Source organism: Anolis sagrei, chromosome 3, assembly GCF_037176765.1.
Source record: "Anolis sagrei isolate rAnoSag1 chromosome 3, rAnoSag1.mat, whole genome shotgun sequence".
Classification (NCBI taxonomy): Eukaryota; Metazoa; Chordata; class Lepidosauria; order Squamata; family Dactyloidae; genus Anolis; species Anolis sagrei.
Window position 1 is genome coordinate 115,716,608 of NC_090023.1, and position 17,903 is coordinate 115,734,510.

The window sequence follows — 17,903 nt, forward strand, 5'->3', positions numbered from 1 at the left end:
GCACAGTTCATAGAGCAGTTGTTCTTTGGCAGCTGACATGCCTTCGATGTTGATTGCGATTATTGTCATGGTTGGTCCTGAAAAGGACCGTTGGTTGTTTTGCTTCCTTGTTTGCATGCTTCAGGTCGTCTCTGGTTTTGATACAAAACAGCTATTACAGAGACTATAAATCAAATAGTTAGCCTCAATTTAAAATCTGTTTTAAATTTTATTTTTAAGATTTTCCAAAGAACCCGTGTGGTGCTTCAGTACAGTGATTCTCAACCTGTGGGTTCCCAGGTGTTTTGGTCTACAACTCCCTGAAATCCCAGGCAGTTTACCAGCTCTTAGGATTTCTGGGAGTTGAAGGCCAAAACATCTGAGGACCCACAGATTGAGAAACCACTGCTTTAGCAGAATCCTAGGGTTCTGCGGAACATAGTTTGGGAACTGCTGATCTAGTCCATCCTCTTCTACTCTGACCAGAGATGCCTCCTTATCAAGTGTGTAGACACATTTCACTGTAGATTGAACTGGTTTCTTTCTTTAAGCAGAATTTTGAAGTATATAGTGTTACATGATCTTAATTCATACATATATTGCATGCACACCTCTGCATTTTCATTTTCCGGGTTTGTTTCTTGGAGTGACATTTAGAAACCTGTATAGGATAGGAGAAAATAATTGGAACCAGAAACTTGTAATTTGACAGCTAAATAGATGGAACCTAATATCTTCAGGAGTTTATTTCACCATATCAACCTGCTTCTTACTTAGGAAGGGATCTTTTCTATGTAAGTTATTTTTTTTAAAAAAAAGAGAGACAGAACCTTCTTGGTTAGAGTGCCCCAATCACTGAAACATCCAATCCATCCAAGATGCAAATGACATCAACACTGCAGTTATTTTGGTGCCAGCTCAAAACATTTTTGTTTTCCAAGGCATTTGGTCATGTTTCCTGCTACTTTGATGACATGTTTTGGAGCTTTTATTGCCTTAGTTATATTTGTATATTGTCCTAGTATCCATGATGAATTATAGTTTCATAGTGTTCTGAATAAACAAAAAATATCTCAAGTAAAACTTTATTTTGAGTGAGATTTTTTTTCCAAAAAAGATGAACAAGGAAAGACAAAACACTGATTCACAAACAGAGAACAGCATTCCTTATCTGCAGAAGATCCTGGAACAACTAAAGCCAACTTGTAAAGATATGATAGACTTTATACTTCAAGTACCACAAAGAGTTTATTGTTTACTGGCAACTATAAAGCATTACTTAATGCAGAGACAATAAAATATGTAGAACTGAGCATTCCATCACCCACTGCCATTTTTAAAGATTTTCATAAGATGCTTTTGTGGCTGAAAACATAAAGAAACATAACTGGGCCTTAGAAGCCTGGGACTTTGAAATGCATTTCACAATAATGTATCAAACTGTCTTTTTGCTGAAATGTAGGGAACATTGAAGGATTTTTATTTTATTTTACATGTTTACCAGAAATCTGTAAGTACTTTTTACTTAGTGGTATACTTGTCATGTAGATTTGATAAGTAAGGGCTTCGTTAGATTAGAATCCCTTATAGATTTAAACATCTTTCACATGCGATCTTGACAGAGTACAAAAAGCTACATAATTTAGCCTTTTAATCTTTTGCTATTCTTTGATTTTAGTGCATTTATGGGAGACCCGGAGGACCAATATTTACAAAGCAGGCATTTGCTACTGTCCTTCATCACCACCAAAATCCAGAGTTTTATGATGAGGTAACCATTTGAGCTCTGCCAGTTTTAGTTGTTTTTAAAACAAAACAAGTCACAATGGCAAGGTGTCAATTAAGATGGTGGTTCACACTAGAGTGCCATAGTTTTTATCTGTTCATCACTACTGTTTGTACTTGCAACGTGCATATATTTACAGTACTGTATTAAAGTTGCCTACAATTATTATAAGGGCCATGGGTTAAGCCATGGGTTAAACTGCTAAGCTGCAGAACTTGCTGGTCATAAGATTGGAGGTTTGAATCCACAGACAAGGTGAGCTCCCATTATTAGCTCCAGTTTCTGCCAACCTAGCAGTTCAAAAACAAAAATGTGAGTAGATCAATACCTTTGGCAGGAAGATAACGGCGCTCCATGAAGTCATGCTGGTCATATGACCTAGGAGGTGTCTACGGACAACGATGGCTCTTTGGCTTAGAAATGGAGAGGAGCACTACCCCCTTAGTCAGACACGACTAGACTTAATGTCAAGGGGAAACATTTACAGTTGTTGTGTGAAATGGTTTGAGTAGTTAGGGAAAGTAGTAGATCCATTTAATGTTCAAAACTGCCTCTTCCACCAAAGAAAATGCCTGCATACATCTAGGATTGCCTTTCTGCTTTCCAGTACCAGAGTTAGATTGCACTTATGGTATGATCTCACTCCAATACATTGTTCCCATAATTGCACTGAGAGTAATTTTGAACATTCTCCTTAAATTACTGTTGTTTTTGAATGTCTTCACAACATACCGTTTTTCTTCTCTTAGATAAAAATAGAATTGCCCACCCAGCTACATGAAAAACACCATTTGTTGTTTACGTTCTACCACGTCAGTTGTGATAGTTCAAGCAAAGGGACCACCAAAAAGAAGGATACAGTTGAAACACTAGGTATGATTGAGACACTTTTAGTGTGGTGTATTTATTTCATAGTTTAACATGATCTTAACGTAAGAGCAAGAAATATCAGGGCTGAGGAGCTACATTGACACCCTGCAAGAATTTAGAAAACTGTGCTCTTTCCTCTGCCATGCCCACATCCCTTGAATTTAAAAAAGCCAATTATGCCTTGTCACATTCTCTAGGATATCTCCTGAAGGAGGAAGGTATGCTCTTTACCCACCTTACTTGGAAGCCTTCTGAAAATTCAACACTAATTATATCCATTTATTTTTTAAAATGGTTATTATAGAACAGACGAATGCTAAATCTCTTTAATGGCATTCATAGACCTTGCAGGAAAATGAGCTAGCTATTTTAAATTAAAATTGCTTCCTAATTTTACGAAGACAAGTCATGTATTTCCAGGTTTGTGTGTGCTGATGTATAGTGATTTCTTCATTCTTTTCTTGTAGTTGGATATTCATGGCTTCAGCTATTGAAAGATGGCAGAGTAGTGACAAATGAACAGCATATCCCAGTGGCTGTTTATCTTCCATCTGGATATCTCAACAGTCAAGAACCTGGCACAAACAAAGTAAAAAATAATTCATTTTCACTAATTTGTGGGGTGGGGTGGGGGTGGGGGAAATGACTGGAAATTCTATGGAAATGGAAGAATGGAGCACAAGTCAGCTAATATTTATTTTATACCCATAATATCTAAGATGCTGGAACTGCTTTTCTAGATTTATTTGCTTAACATTCTCCTGGGATGGGATCAAAGGCAGAAATACATCATGGATCATATTTGGAATACAAATAAATATGTCATCTGCATTAATTTTGTTCTGATTGTTCTTTCTGCAGTCTAATTACTAGCTCAGTATATAGGTAATGTGATTCACTTTTGGATGAAATAGACTATAGTCTGTTTCATAATGAAACAGGCCATAGCAAGCATGGGCAAACTTGGTAGGCTGTTAGGAATTGTGGGAGTTGAAGTCCAAAACACCTGGAAGGCCAAAGGTTGACCATGCCTGAGCCATAGTCTAGAAAAGCTCACAGCGTAATGCATTTGAGTCTTTAAGGTCTACCGGACGCCATTCAGAATGTCTCCCTAATATTTTCTGTTAATGGGAAACCGTTCCATTAGCATAAAGGATTAGATATCTATAACACGGTTAATCTTGAAATAAAATGCACTAGACTCCCGTATATCACATGTTATGCAAATTCAGTCAGAAAGCCCCCCCCCCCCCATGGAAGAAGGTGAGGGCAACAGAGGACCAGTCTGCAGGCAGTGAGCTTTTGATGACACCCCTCTTCTCCAGTGCCAAATCCTTGTGGGAAGTCTATCTGTGCAGAGCCATACATCTCTCGGCTGCATTTCTATCTGCTGTGAAATGAGCAGATAGAAAAACACCACTGGGCTGTGGTCACTTCTTAATTCTGAACAGGGAGATAGACTGTGTTCTCTGCAATGTGAAATGCAATTCAGTTTGGGTTGTTTTCTCTCTGCAGAGAAGGGGATTTGTCCCTTTTTCTGATGTAAGAAATGCAACCGGGTTTTGGACACTGTTCTCTGCAGTGAAAGCCGTTTGTCCCTTTTTCTAGAGAAAGAAACAGAACCAGGCTTCCCTCCTCAGAGAAAGGAGAAATACTTTCTTGGAGGAGTGGGGTATATGGCTCTCCATATTTGGCTTCCTACCATATTTGGGACCAAGGAAAGGATTGTTTTTGGGAGCACAGTGTGGGGAGTCTGTCCCAACATGTGAGTTTTCGCTTCAGCTACCTTCCCCTCCATGTGAGAGCAGATGAGCACCTGTATTGTACAGTATCTTGGAATGGATCCATCACATAATACATGGGCATACTGTATTTTAAATGTTAATTATTTAGCATTGTTGAAGGCTTTAATTATTTTCTTCAGCATTTGGAAAGTAGTGCTGAGAATGTTTAGTGTGTAGCTCTAATGCCAACAAAATAATCAAGAACTGCACACTTACTTAGTCATAGGTTGCAAACAATATATTCTTTAAAAGGAATACATTTTTTAAAAACTATTCATCAAATTGCTTTGTCTTTTAAATGCCTATTTGTAGATTTCTTTGTTCGTTGGCCATGCTAATGTTCTGTGGGTTTACAGAGCCCACATTTAGCTCACTCTGAGTTTTAGGTCAGCATGTAATGAAACATGTAATGTTAATTGTCATCTATATAATGCAGCACTCTGGTCCTGAAGTCAAATGGGTGGATGGAGGCAAGCCACTGCTAAAGATTTCAACTCATCTAGTTTCCACTATATACACTCAGGTAAGTATTTTAATGTCATTACAGGATTTTTACTAAATTCGTCTTGAATTGGCTTAGTTATTTTGTTGTTCATTCGTTCAGTCGTCTCCGACTCCTCGTGACCTCATGGACCAGCCCACGCCAGAGCTCCCTGTCGGCCGTTACCACCCCCAGCGCCCTCAAGGTCAGTCCAGTCACTTCAAGGATGCCATCCATCCATCTTGCCCTTGGTCGGCCCCTCTTCCTTTTGCCTTCCACTTTCCCCAGCGTAATTGTCTTCTCTAGGCTTTCCTGTCTCCTCATGATGTGGCCAAAGTACTTCAACTTTGTCTCTAGTATCCTTCCCTCCAATGAGCAGTCGGGCTTTATTTCCTGGAGGATGGACTGGTTGGATCTTCTCGCAGTCCAAGGCACTCTCAGCACTTTCCTCCAACACCACAGCTCAAAAGCATCAATCTTCCTTTGCTCAGCCTTCCCTAAGGTCCAGCTCTCACATCCGTAGGTTACTACAGGCTTAGTTATTATAGCGCTACAATTATGACAGAAACGTTTGCAGTGAGAGGCTATTCACTGCACCTCTTGAAAGGGGAATGTGGAGTTAATGGTAGAGGGAAGCCAATGCACTTCTCTCTTTACTATTCAGTTCAGAACTGGTGATGGAACTGCAGGTGCAGGGCTTTCCTTTGTAACTGACAGGAAAATTACCTGACAGTGTCTGGAGAATTTGTTGAGTTTCTTCTACAGTTAACTGCATTCTTGGCTGAAAGGGAATTCAGAGAGTTCATTGGGATGCAGAGGAGCCCTGAGCTGGTTGAGTCTGTCCTCCATTGCATATATTCCATCCGAGATTGTGACTCCATGTCAGGGACCATACATAGCTTATTTAGAGTGATTCTGGAAATTATACGCATATGCAAACCAACACATTTTGGATGATAAGGCCAACCAAAGCTTTTCAGCATAAGGCTTTCTTTCCTAAAGATTATGGACTATACATAATAGCAACTTTGTGCTAGTAAATAGAACTCATACAAGGCAGAGTGTTCACCAGACTTCTATTTAAATAAAATTCTGTTCATGTTAAACAGCTTTATATAATAAAGTTTCAGCTGTCAAACATCTGCTTTTTTGTCTGCTGAAATAGCTTTTCTCTGGAAAGATGGGTGGGAGGAATGGTAGTTGATGATCTGATTTCTGTTTTTCTTGCAACTTGTATTACACCAAGCCTTAATCTTTCAAAGAAATCCTGATGAGAAACTGTGAGAATCTTTCTTAGTTTTTTTCTACCGCATTCCGTAGTTAGTTTGAAAGCTGAAATGGGGTGAGGGGAGAAGACATTGCAGAAAAGCAGTCCTCAGCTCAGAAAGCTGAGCTCTTTTCAATGAAAACTGCACACTTTCCAGAGAGAGCTGTATATCTTTCCATCATCTTGTGGGAAACATTTACCTCGTCTCCCATCAGCATGAGAAGAAAAAGGGATGGATTTTTCCAGACACCCATCAGGATGGCAAAAATCGAGAATTGCCATCTGTACTATTAAACTTGGCATAGACTGCAATGACAGCCCGACATCTGATATAGCAATTGTATATATTTACATGAGGTGAGCTTTGAGAGCTTAAATATATGCAGAGCTTTATACTCCACTCAATGTTGCAGAGTGCTCGTTTTCATTACTTTTTTACTTCTCAAATATTGGAGACAGCTTTTTTCAATTGAAAGTGATGGCATTGTAATGGAGAGGTCAATGAAATTAGATATTTATTTTAATATATTGCTCTTTATTTCCACAGGACCAGCACTTAAACAATTTCTTCCACTACTGTCAAAAAACTGAGTCAGGAGCTCAAGCTCTAGGAGCTGAACTTGTGAAATATCTTAAGGTATATATAGTGAGACTGGCGCATATACAGCAAATATACATTCTTATTACGATATTTTTTTTTACCAGTGTATGGATTAGCCTGTCCTTATTGCTCTCAATAATGTTTTTCAATTTTTCATGAGCAAGTTCCTTCCATCCATGTCCTTATCATTTTACCATTTTTAAAATGTCTCAATGCAAATGTTATTATTTCAAGCAGTGTCTAAAAAAGAAGAAATAAGAATAAAATAGACTAATGTAAAATACTGTATTAAACACCTTTCTCATAATACAGTAGTATAAAATCAAGAAGGATCTCAAAACTTGGCTTTTCCGTTGCGCCTTTGGAGAGTGATCAGATATTTCCTTTTGTTGCTCCTCCCATGATGTTTGTCCTCATACTGTACTTCCCCCACCTGTTTGAAAGCTTGTCTCCCCATCTCCGTCTCCTATGAGCTTCTCCCATACAAATATTACTTTTTCATTTCTATCTCATCCTGAATTTTATCATTTTATCTTGCACATGTGACCCGCCCTTTGGGATTGATTCTGCATTGTATTATTTTGTATTGTTTTATTGTATTCTTATGTTTTTATTTATTTAATTTGTGATGTTTGTTTGTTGCTCTGGTTTTATTTTGTTGTAATATGCTGCTGGGCTTGGCCTCATGTAAGCCACCCCGAGTCCCCTTTGTGGAGATGGTGGCGGGGTATAAATAAAGATTATTATTATTATTATTATTAATAATAATAATAATAATAATAATAAAATGGCATAAAATAATTTCTTAAATAACAACAATTTTTATTGATTAGCCAATTGGCCTTATCAAAAGCAAGCAGTGTAATTTCTTAAATAATAAGTCAGCATTTTCTGTTGGCATGCAGTTGCTGACTACTTGAGATCCACAGAACAAGTGGTTTTTTGTTTTCTGATTCTTATTTGGATTTCCCCCCTAGAGCCTTCATGCTATGGAGGGCCATGTGATGATAGCTTTTCTGCCTACTATTTTAAACCAATTATTTAGAGTTCTTACTCGAGCAACTCAGGAGGAAGTTGCAGTGAACGTGACAAGGTGAGCAATTTGTTGCAAGAGTTGCGAAGAATTACAATCTTGCTGGTGGTATGCTCACCTTTTAGGATTAATTTCTTGCAATTCATTTCATTTAGGGTCATCATACATGTAGTTGCCCAGTGTCATGAAGAAGGGTTGGATAGCTACTTGAGGTCATATGTCAAGGTAAAAAATATATGATCATTTTTCTTTTAAAAATCCCTAAACATTATTTTTGTAATATAGTAATGCTAATTTCATGTTTTTATTCCAAAGTATGCTTACAAAGCAGAGCCTTATATTGCTTCTGAATATAAGACTGTACATGAAGAGCTTGCCAAGTCCATGACAGCCATTTTGAAGCCTTCTGCTGACTTCCTTACAAGCAATAAGCTTCTGAAGGTATTCATTCAAAAATTGTGTTCCTTTTTGTTATTTCTGGTTAATTTTGTTCTTGGACTACGCAGGTGCTCTTTAGTTCTGCTAAAGTATTTTTCCCATAAGTAGCTGTAAGTAGAATCCATCCTTCCATAAATTTAAGGTGGCATTACCCTGCATGGACTATTTTTGTGAGTGGCTTAGATCCTTCCCTACTGCTTACCCAGAAGTAAATTCTGTTCTGCAAAGGTGTAAAACATTTCTTGTTTGCAGAGGTTCCCTTTTTATGTATTTTAGTACACTATTACTGAAATGCTATTCTGTACTTAAATTCTCCGCCACTAGCTTCTGGATTTCCCTCATATCGATTTCCCTTCCTGCAAAAAAGGAGGGATCCCCACTTTTTGGTTTCTTGCATTGCCTTTTATTCAGTTAAAATAAGCCATTCGTGCTGTTGCTTTTAAATTGTTACCAGTCAGATTTTGGGAGTAACACATCAATTAGCCACTCAAACTACTGATTCTCTAGGTTTTTCTAGGTATTACACCAACTCACGGTATCCTCTAATAAATGCTTAAGTTAAACATAACTTTTAATGATTTCTGTTGCTAGAAATCAATAGAATGGGGGCGTCTTAGAATTTGAAGAAATGCATCTCTTGCCTCTGTGGCTAAGCATGCTATTCAGCCTTAGAAAGCAAGGATTAAAAAAATGGGTTGCTGTGAGTTTTCTGGGCTATATGGCTATGTTCCAGAAGCATTCTGTCCTGATGTTTCACCCACATCTCAGAGGTTGTGAAGTCTGTAGGAAACTAGGAAAATGGGGTTTATATATCTGTGAAATGTCCAGAGTGGAAGAACTCCTGTCTGTTTGAGGCAAGTGTGAATGTTGCAATTGGCCACTTTGATTGGCATTGAATGGCCTTGCAGATTCAAAGCCTGGCTAGTTGCTGCCTGGCAAAAACCTTTGTTGGGAGGTGTTAGCTGGCCCTGATTGTTTCTTGTCTGGAATTTCCCTGGTTTTTTTTAGTGTTGTTCTTTATGTACTGTCCTGATTTTAACGTTTTTAATATTGGTAGCTGGATTTTGTTCATTTTCATGGTTTATTCCTTTCTATTGAAATTGTCCACATGCTTGTGGATTTCAGTGGCTTCTCTGTATAGATATTGTGGTTGTTAGAGTGGTCCAGCATTTCTGTGTTCTCCAATAATATGTTCAAATAATATATTCTCAAAAAGCCTGGAAAACTCATATCAATCCTGTGATTCCAACCCAGTGTAAGCCTTCGACAACAGATTTAAAGTCATCACAAAAAATGTTTAATTAGAAGTCTGGGGACCTTGCAAACCCTCAATATTATTTTGTCTCATTGTACTGACTACAGTAGTTGCTGCTGCTATCGATTACTACAAAAATGATTAAGATCAGTAATGAAAATAGTGGAGTAGGAAGATATTTAAGGAAATATTGAACTGTTCCAAGTTGACAACAAAGTCATTTGAATTTTCTATGAAACAACATCAACTGAAGACAGGGTGGAAATTTGAGAGAAAGTAGCTAGTATGCAAGCAACTCAGAAATCCTTTGAACGAACAAAATACCTTTTGAATGACAAAATGTAGTTAACTTTGTTGTATCAAAATTATCAAGAGTATAGCTTATTTTAAATTATGCATATAAATGGATACCTTATGTAATATGTTCTTTTTTTTAACAGTACTCCTGGTTTTTCTTTGAAATTCTAATCAAATCAATGGCCCAGCATCTTTTAGAAAATGCTAAAGTAAAGGTAAGTGAACAAGTATTTTTAGTTTATAATAATAATAGCCTTTTTGTGCCAGTCGATGTCTTATTGCACAAACATAAATGCTTCTTGTAAGCACATATTAATCTTTTGATTTACATGACATCAGAACAGCACAATTCTTTGGAGCATGAGACAACATTTATTTATAGATTCTAGTTTTTGTTTGTGTATGAGGGAGTATCAAAAACAAAATATGTGCTTACATAAATTACATTCTTGTTTTTCACGTTCAGGCTTCAATAATTGTTAATTTCTAAAACAATGCAGGGCTATGTTGTGTTGCAACAGACTAATACTTTGGAAACATATTTCCAATAATATTTTTGGTGTCTTTTTCTATTTTGAAGCCTGTTAGTTTAGCTTTCTAACATTTGTTACTTTTGTCACAGAAGAACAAGGCAAATTGGTTTTCTATCATGTTTTTGTAGGACATGGTTAGGATTATTATACCAACCAAACCTCTCAAAATTCTCAAATACTTTCTCTTCTTTTTTTTAAAAAAAATATTTGGATATAGAGAAGAGATTGATCATGGTGGTTTCTACTTTTTCTGTAATATATTTTCCAGGTATGTCAGAAACCATCTAAACAGATGAAAATTCTCCTGATCCCTGAAAATCCACCACACTTGGACCCCTTTGTATATTAGGCAAGAATAACTAGGATAACTTGGGAGTGCTTCAGTTTGTAAATTATAGTTCTTCTGTTTCTAGTTGCTACGAAACCAGAGGTTTCCTGCATCTTATCATCATGCTGTAGAAACTGTTGTCAATATGCTGATGCCCCACATTACACAAAAGTACAAAGATAATCCAGAAGCTTCAAAAAATGCAAATCATAGTCTTGCTGTCTTTATAAAAGTGAGTATTTTTGGTTGATCTTTGCAAAAGAAGATTTCAGTTATTTAACAAACTGAATTCTTATGAGAACCCTACACATTATGTCTAAATAGTTGTCAAGATGTAAAAAAATGGTGGTGGTACATTTTGTGACTATGGGCGGATCTACACTGGCTCATAACCCAGGAATAATTCCTGGGCGTGTCCCTCCCAAGGACTCATCCAGCCAATGTGGAGGCACGGAGAGTCTTCATGTGGTTCAGTTCCACAGGGCGCCGCCCCATCTGTCGTGGTGGTTTCCAGCTGTGACATGTGACTTATCTGTCTGCTGTCAAGTGCCATGATGTCAGACCGGGCGCAGGGGGGAGGGAGGGAGGGGGAGGAAGAACTCATCTTCCTATCTCCCTCTCTTCCCAGCACACCCTGTTGCTCCAGCCAATGTCATAGCATGCAACAGTGGAAAGGTAGGGCCAATATAGTGGTTGGAGACTGCCTGACATGGAAGATGGGGAAGAGGATGGCCATCCTATGTTCCCGGACCACCTGAGTTTGGGAAATAGGGGATGACAGTGGAGACATCTCCAGCCAGTTCCATTTGGGAATGACTCAGCTGTTTCCACAAGCCTAAAGTTTGGGGGGAAAATCTGAATTCTCTTGCAAAATTCAAACTTTTCCCAACTGTATTAAGATGGCCTTTCCGCAAATTACCCCAGGTCAGCAGTTCGAATCCAGGGTGAGCTGGTTGAGTGCCCTCTGTCAGCTCCAGCTCCCCATGTGGGGACAAGAGAGAAACCTCCCACAAGGATGGTAAAACATCAAACATCCGGGTGTTCCCTGGTAAATGTCCTTGCAGACGGCTAATTCTCTCACACCAGAAGAAACGTGCAGTTTCTCAAGTCGTTCCTGACATGAAAAAAAATGGTCCATGTTGATAAGTCCTAACAGAAGCTTTGACTAATTTATGCATATTGGAATTTATAATAAGTTTATGTCATGAAATGGATTATTGAAATTAAATCTTTGCTGATTCTGTGTGTTGAATATTTGAAAGCATATTATATAATAATCTGGTATTATGTACAGTACTCTTGCAATGTAAATATAGTTTAGGTTTATTTTGCCATTCACATTCACTGGTCTATTATTACTATTTATTAAGTAGTAATAAACACTATGAAAATTATCTGGTATTTGGACTCTAGTGCTGCTTGACACTAATGTGAGACTTTTCCCCCTTTTGTAGAGGTGTTTCACCTTCATGGACAGAGGATTTGTGTTCAAACAAATTAATAACTATATTACCTTCTTTACTCCAGGAGATCCAAAGGTACTGTATTACAGAAACAGTTGCCATTCTGCACTTCCTTATTTCAGTGGTACTCTGTCAGACATATGTCCAGATAACCGTTCTTCCCCAGATCTAATATTATGCATTTTCCCAGTTTATGTCTAAGAGCTGGATTCCTTTTTTTTTTTTACAAGAGAAGCAAGCAGAGAAGTTTGGATTGTTTATTAACTAGGAATATGAGCACTAAGAGAGCACAGTGTTTTAAATATAATTTTACATTGCTGTTAAATTGTTAACAGAAAAATATTCATGGGTGGCATGATGCCACCCATAATTCTTAAATTACCAGATCTAGCATGGAAATCACATAATATACTGTTTGTTTTGGGAACAGGGCCATTCTTTCTATGAGACAAAATAAGTTAGGTTAAATTTTTGTTTTTGTTTTTGATTAAAATATGCTAATTCTGTAAATCATTTCAAAATACCTTGCAGACCCTTTTTGAGTTCAAATTTGAATTTCTTCGAGTGGTTTGTAATCACGAACACTACATTCCTTTGAATCTTCCTATGCTGTTTGGAAAAGGCAGAATTCAGAGATATCAAGGTAAATTTGTGTTCAAAAATGAAACTGAAGTTGACTTTAAGAAAAACCTTCAATTTCAAACCTTCTATATTCACCAAATGCAGTTACTATTCAGTTTTCTTCTTGCTCACTGTTTTCTGCAACACAGTGATACCTTGAAAATACATGTTGTTTAAGCCTCATCCAGGTGAATTTTAAGAACTTGTATTGTCTGACTTTAAATGTTTATACTGTTGGAATGGCCTTTACCTCTGAACTTAGGCAGTTGTTTGTTAGATTAGATTAGTTAGATTTGTTGCTGATGTGTATCACGTTTTTAGCTTGTCAACACAAATATAGAAGTCATATCCTGAATCCTGTTTAGTAGCATCTCTGTGTGGCTCTCTTGTTTTCGTGTTGTGCTGCCTTAAATATATTGCAAGTGCATGAAACCTCTTCAGAATTATCATTGCTTTGAAATGGCAGCCCTTTGAGACTGGGTGCTACAGTTGTGTTGATCTCTGTGTTGTCCATGCCACAACGTTGCCAGGAGCAGGAGGCTGATGTACACCTTTGATGAAGCGATGGCAAAGGGTTTCCATGCTTTGACTTTGGCAGGATTCATCTCATTCCATGGCCCAATACACACTGTTTCTTTAAATTTGTTTCACAGATTGTGTGGCAAAGTATGTTTTCTGTGTGGAGTGGTTCAAAGGTTTCTATCGCTTGCTTTATTTTCTTTTTGCATCCTTCTTTCACTGAGCTGATGTCTTTGGCTGTTCTATTGTGTGTATGGATGTCACCAACAGGCCTTCTATCCCTATCGCTTTTAACACCAGTATCTTCTCTTATGTAAAGGAATTGTTGCCCTCCCATTTTTGAGCAGAGGAGGGGATTTTCTCTCTCTCTCATCTTAGTACTTCCACCAGCTTTTGTGCATGTTTTGATCACAAAGAGGTTGAGAATTGTTTTGTTTTGTGTTTGGCCAGTTTATGACACTGTATACGTAACGGAAGCTACCCCAATAAAATAGATCTATTAGGATAATTTAATATTCCAATATTTCACACATTTTTTAAAAAAACCTGTACACCACAGGTGAGTGAAACTTAGGGTATTCTTTAACTCTTCAGGTGACCATTTCATAAACACCTAGCTTATAAGTGTGTTTTTGCGAGAATGTATAAAACATCCCCTCAAATAAGATTATGATTAATATGAATAAAAAAGAGAGATAAAAATAACTGGTTGTCTCAAAAGCATTCATTCCTTACTTGCTCAGTAGTAAAAAAAATTGCTTTTTTTACTTATTGGTTTTGTCCTGCTTTGCTTCTTTTTCCTTTCAAATTAGCTTTTCTCTCACCAACTGTGGGATCGTATGACACTCTTTTAGGTAGGTGTGGAGTGTGCTACTTGATTCTAAAGTTTCTGTTTTGTAAAAATGTGGTGACCTGTGAAAATAAAGAATGTGTAGTCATTTCATTTGTGAGTCAGCTCAACTGCTGTATATAGAAAATTGAAGGTTTTAAAAGAAGAATTGCATAACAAGCCAAACTGGAAAGAAACAGAACTGTTTGTGTAATGCTTTGTAGCAGATGTAATAAAAATATATAGAAGAATGGTGGAAGCTTCATCCTTGGAAGCTTTTCCAGACATCGGCAAATTGAGGCCTGGAGGCCGCATGTGGCCCCCTGGGCGCTTACCTCAGACCTTCTTCATTTTCCCTGGCCTCTTGTCATAAGGACACAGCATCCCGTCACATTCTTATGCCAGAAAGACAGGGGAGGAAGGCACGCAGCAATGGAGAGCCCTCTCAGTCATGCTCCCCTCCTGGCATAAGGACAGTGTGAGCAACCCCATCCTTATGCCGGGAAAACAGCTCAAGGAAGGCATGTAGTGTCTGAAAACCCTCCGGAGCACTCTCAGCCACCGTTTGTCTCACCCTCCTGGCATAATGCCAAGAGGACAGTTCGAGGATCGGGGGAGGATTGGGACAGTTGCCACGTGTCCCGCCTTATTCCTGGCATAAGGATGTAGCAAGCAGCCCCATCCTTATGCTGGGAGGACAATCTAAAGATGACCCAAGCTCTGCCCAGTATATACTAGGGTTTAATTCAGGACCCCCTGCAGATATCAACACCCGTGGGTGCTCAAGACCCATTATGTAAAATGGCATCCCTTAAATAAGTGGTTTTCAACCTTTGGTCTTCCAGGTGTTTGGGATTTCAACTCCCCCAATTCCTAACAGTTGGTAAGATGGCTGGGAGCCAAAGTCCAAAACAACTGAAGGACCAAAAGTTGGGGACCACTGTCTTAAATGAAATGGCAAAATTAATATTTGCTTTTTAAATTTTAAAACATTATTTTCAAGTCTTGGATGGTTGAATCTGTGGGTGCAGAATCCATGGATATGGAAGGCCAAATGTAGTAAGCTTTGGGCATTAGGCTCTATAAATTTTGGAAGAACCATGGGCCACAGTGAACAAACAGTTGTGCAGAAGTTTCATCTTTGCTAGCTTCCTGCTCTATCTGGAATTCTTAGTAGATATTTGCAACAATAATTTAAGAGATTCTTGAACATAAGGAGAGATTTAGTCATATATCATTACTTTTAATGATATTCATTACTGCTGTTCTGTTTTGCAGTAAACACATGTATGCATTGTAAATTCAGCTACAGTGTTTTTCCAGGGCTCCAAACTAACTCATTGAATGACTCTTTTATTTAACAATGCACTGGACCTCCCAAGTAATGCTGAAGATTTGAAAAATATACATTAGTGAATTAAGTCATTAGAATTTGTTAGGGCAAGGGCATCTGTCTGTCACATTCAGATTTCTTCTGGAAGAGAGCAGGACGTGGTGAGATAGAACTTTCTAGAGTAGAGCACAATTGCTAGAGTTGGTTAATAAGAAAAAAGAAAATGGAAGAAAAGGAAAAATGGAGTAAAGGTAGGGTGATTTGTTTGCTTAGCAAGCACTCAGGACTCTTTCAGGGAGACAAGTCTTTTAGGTCTGAAGGCAGGTGTTACCCCTCATGAGTCTGTATGGAAGGAAGTTCTTTGGAGTGTTTCTGGAAGACATCATCCCATTGTCATTCACTTCAGTAATGTATCTTCTATTGATGATATTCTGGAATGGTTTCACTGTATACTATTGTACAATGTATAATCTTGTATGATATTATGGTAATTTGGTTCCTTTTATAATATTAGGTCTGCTAGGTTTGCAAGACAGATCATGGGCATATAAAGAAGCAAGGTTATGACATTTTTCTGTGTGTTGGGGTGAACTCTTAATTTCCATTCTTGGACTAGTTTCTATTGTATAGTCTTGTATAACACATAATAATTGGTATTACTTTGAATGAACTATAGTTCTCTATATAGTACAAAGTTTACCACAACTAATCCCCCATTTCTATCTGTATTTATTTTTTTATCTCTCTTTTCCAAATGTTTCCATTCTACTTTTTACCTATGTCTTTTAGTGTGTCTGGTTATATGCTTTGCAGGGTTTGATATGGTTGAAGGCTGGAGCAAAAAGATGAGGCTATCAAAATACCTGTCCCATTACCTCTTTTAATATATTTTGTATGACATGCAGTCAGCAATAAGTCTGACTCTGAAGAAATTTTAATTGATATTTATTGGTACTTAAGCCTAGTTAGTAGGATAGGATTGCTCATTTGCTTTAATAATCCTATTTTCCAGATGATCCAACAAAGAACTTCTTGGATCTCTAAGCCTTCATTTGAACACTTTAGCTAGTCTGTTACACGTAATATTTCATTTGCTTCCAAGGTTGATATATTTAAATACGTATTAAGCAAGATGGGTAAAGAGAATAATGAGGCTGTGATATGCATCATCATTGGATATAGATTGAATTTGGATCCTGTCTGTAAAACCAGTATTCTGCCACTTTGTATTCCACAGTTCTTGATTGGGAAACAGAAAATAATTTAGCTGTGCAGAAAATGTTCTGTATATGCCCAGATGCCATTCTTGATTAACACTTATCCTGATTCGAGTCAGTTTCTAATTCTTGCAATTGTCCTCTTATTTCCTACATTTGCAGTGGATCGGTGCATTCTATATAAAACCAGTCATATTGACTTTTAACAAACAAGGCATTTGAAAAGTGAATGAAAGTACATGCTGGTGGGAGTAGAAAACAAAGAGAGGAAAAATAACAATCTGAACTGAAGAAGTTGCAAGATAAATCCCATTGCTTTAAGGCAGCTTTCTGAGACTGACAGTTACCAGACATGCTGGACTCTTGCCATTTTCAGCTCTTATAACCGGGTAGTCCATAAGGGAAAAAGTTCTAGGTTGGAAGAAGGCAATTTTAAAAACACAGAAAGAGCTCTTTTGAAAGAGCTAATAATAAGCTAATAATAAGGTCAGCAGTTAAAGTGACCCATGCCATTCACTACCTCCTACAATCTCACCCAATATCAATGTTTTGATCTTATCCACATTGACCTGTAGATAAATCAACCCAGGTTTTTTTAGTTTATTTCTTTTGACTAAATTGTTTAGTTTTATACATGAATATATAGAGTAAGTTACACCTTGCTTCCACATATTAGACATATACTATACATATACAGATGATATTATTATGGAGCCATATACTGTACTATAATTGGTACAATGTAAAACTAGACCCACAGATTTAAAGTTCTATGGCCATAAGGAAACAAAACTTTTAAATAAATAAATAAATTAAAATCATCTGCTGAAAATCTTAATGGCTAAGCCTAAAGTATATGGAAGGCCATTGCAAATTTACTTTTCTAGTTGAGAGTGTTGTTGTAATAATAATAATAATAATAATAATAATAATAATAATAATAATAGCACCTTTATTTTATACCCTGCCCGGGGTGGCTTACACATGGAACAAAATGTCCACAGAAAATCAAAACAAAACAACCAATTAAAAACAAAAAACACGATTAAAATAAAACATAGCAAAGCATAACAATCAAATAAAGCACCGTTAAATAAAACATAAGCAAAGCATAACAATCAAATAAAGCACTGTTAAATAAAACATAATAAAACAGCAGCATTAAAACTCACTGAAACAATACACAACAAAACCAATAACTAGAATACTAAGATGGGCATGATTAGGGTATAAAGAGGACCAAGCCTGGGATAGTGCAAAACACCGTAG

The 17,903-nt window shown here is 37.4% G+C and overlaps 1 protein-coding gene across 19 annotated transcripts in view; it reads left to right on the top strand.

Annotated features, from left to right (window-relative positions):
- DOCK9 (dedicator of cytokinesis 9) overlaps positions 1-17,903 on the top strand; it is a 139,699-nt gene that overhangs the window by 86,665 nt on the left and 35,131 nt on the right. For 12 of the 19 annotated variants that reach the window (XM_060769535.2, XM_060769544.2, XM_060769549.2 and 9 more), the window contains exons 19-30: positions 1,658-1,750; positions 2,515-2,638; positions 3,103-3,224; positions 4,856-4,942; positions 6,715-6,804; positions 7,746-7,861; positions 7,957-8,026; positions 8,117-8,242; positions 9,935-10,006; positions 10,738-10,884; positions 12,107-12,190; positions 12,647-12,758. In XM_060769535.2, coding sequence (XP_060625518.2) covers positions 1,658-1,750; positions 2,515-2,638; positions 3,103-3,224; positions 4,856-4,942; positions 6,715-6,804; positions 7,746-7,861; positions 7,957-8,026; positions 8,117-8,242; positions 9,935-10,006; positions 10,738-10,884; positions 12,107-12,190; positions 12,647-12,758 — 1,243 coding nt within the window. Of the gene's footprint in view, positions 1-1,657; positions 1,751-2,514; positions 2,639-3,102; positions 3,225-4,855; positions 4,943-6,714; positions 6,805-7,745; positions 7,862-7,956; positions 8,027-8,116; positions 8,243-9,934; positions 10,007-10,737; positions 10,885-12,106; positions 12,191-12,646; positions 12,759-14,067; positions 14,110-17,903 lie in introns of all 19 variants that reach the window. The other 7 variants (XM_060769530.2, XM_060769537.2, XM_060769539.2 and 4 more) reach the window with 1 other exon arrangement.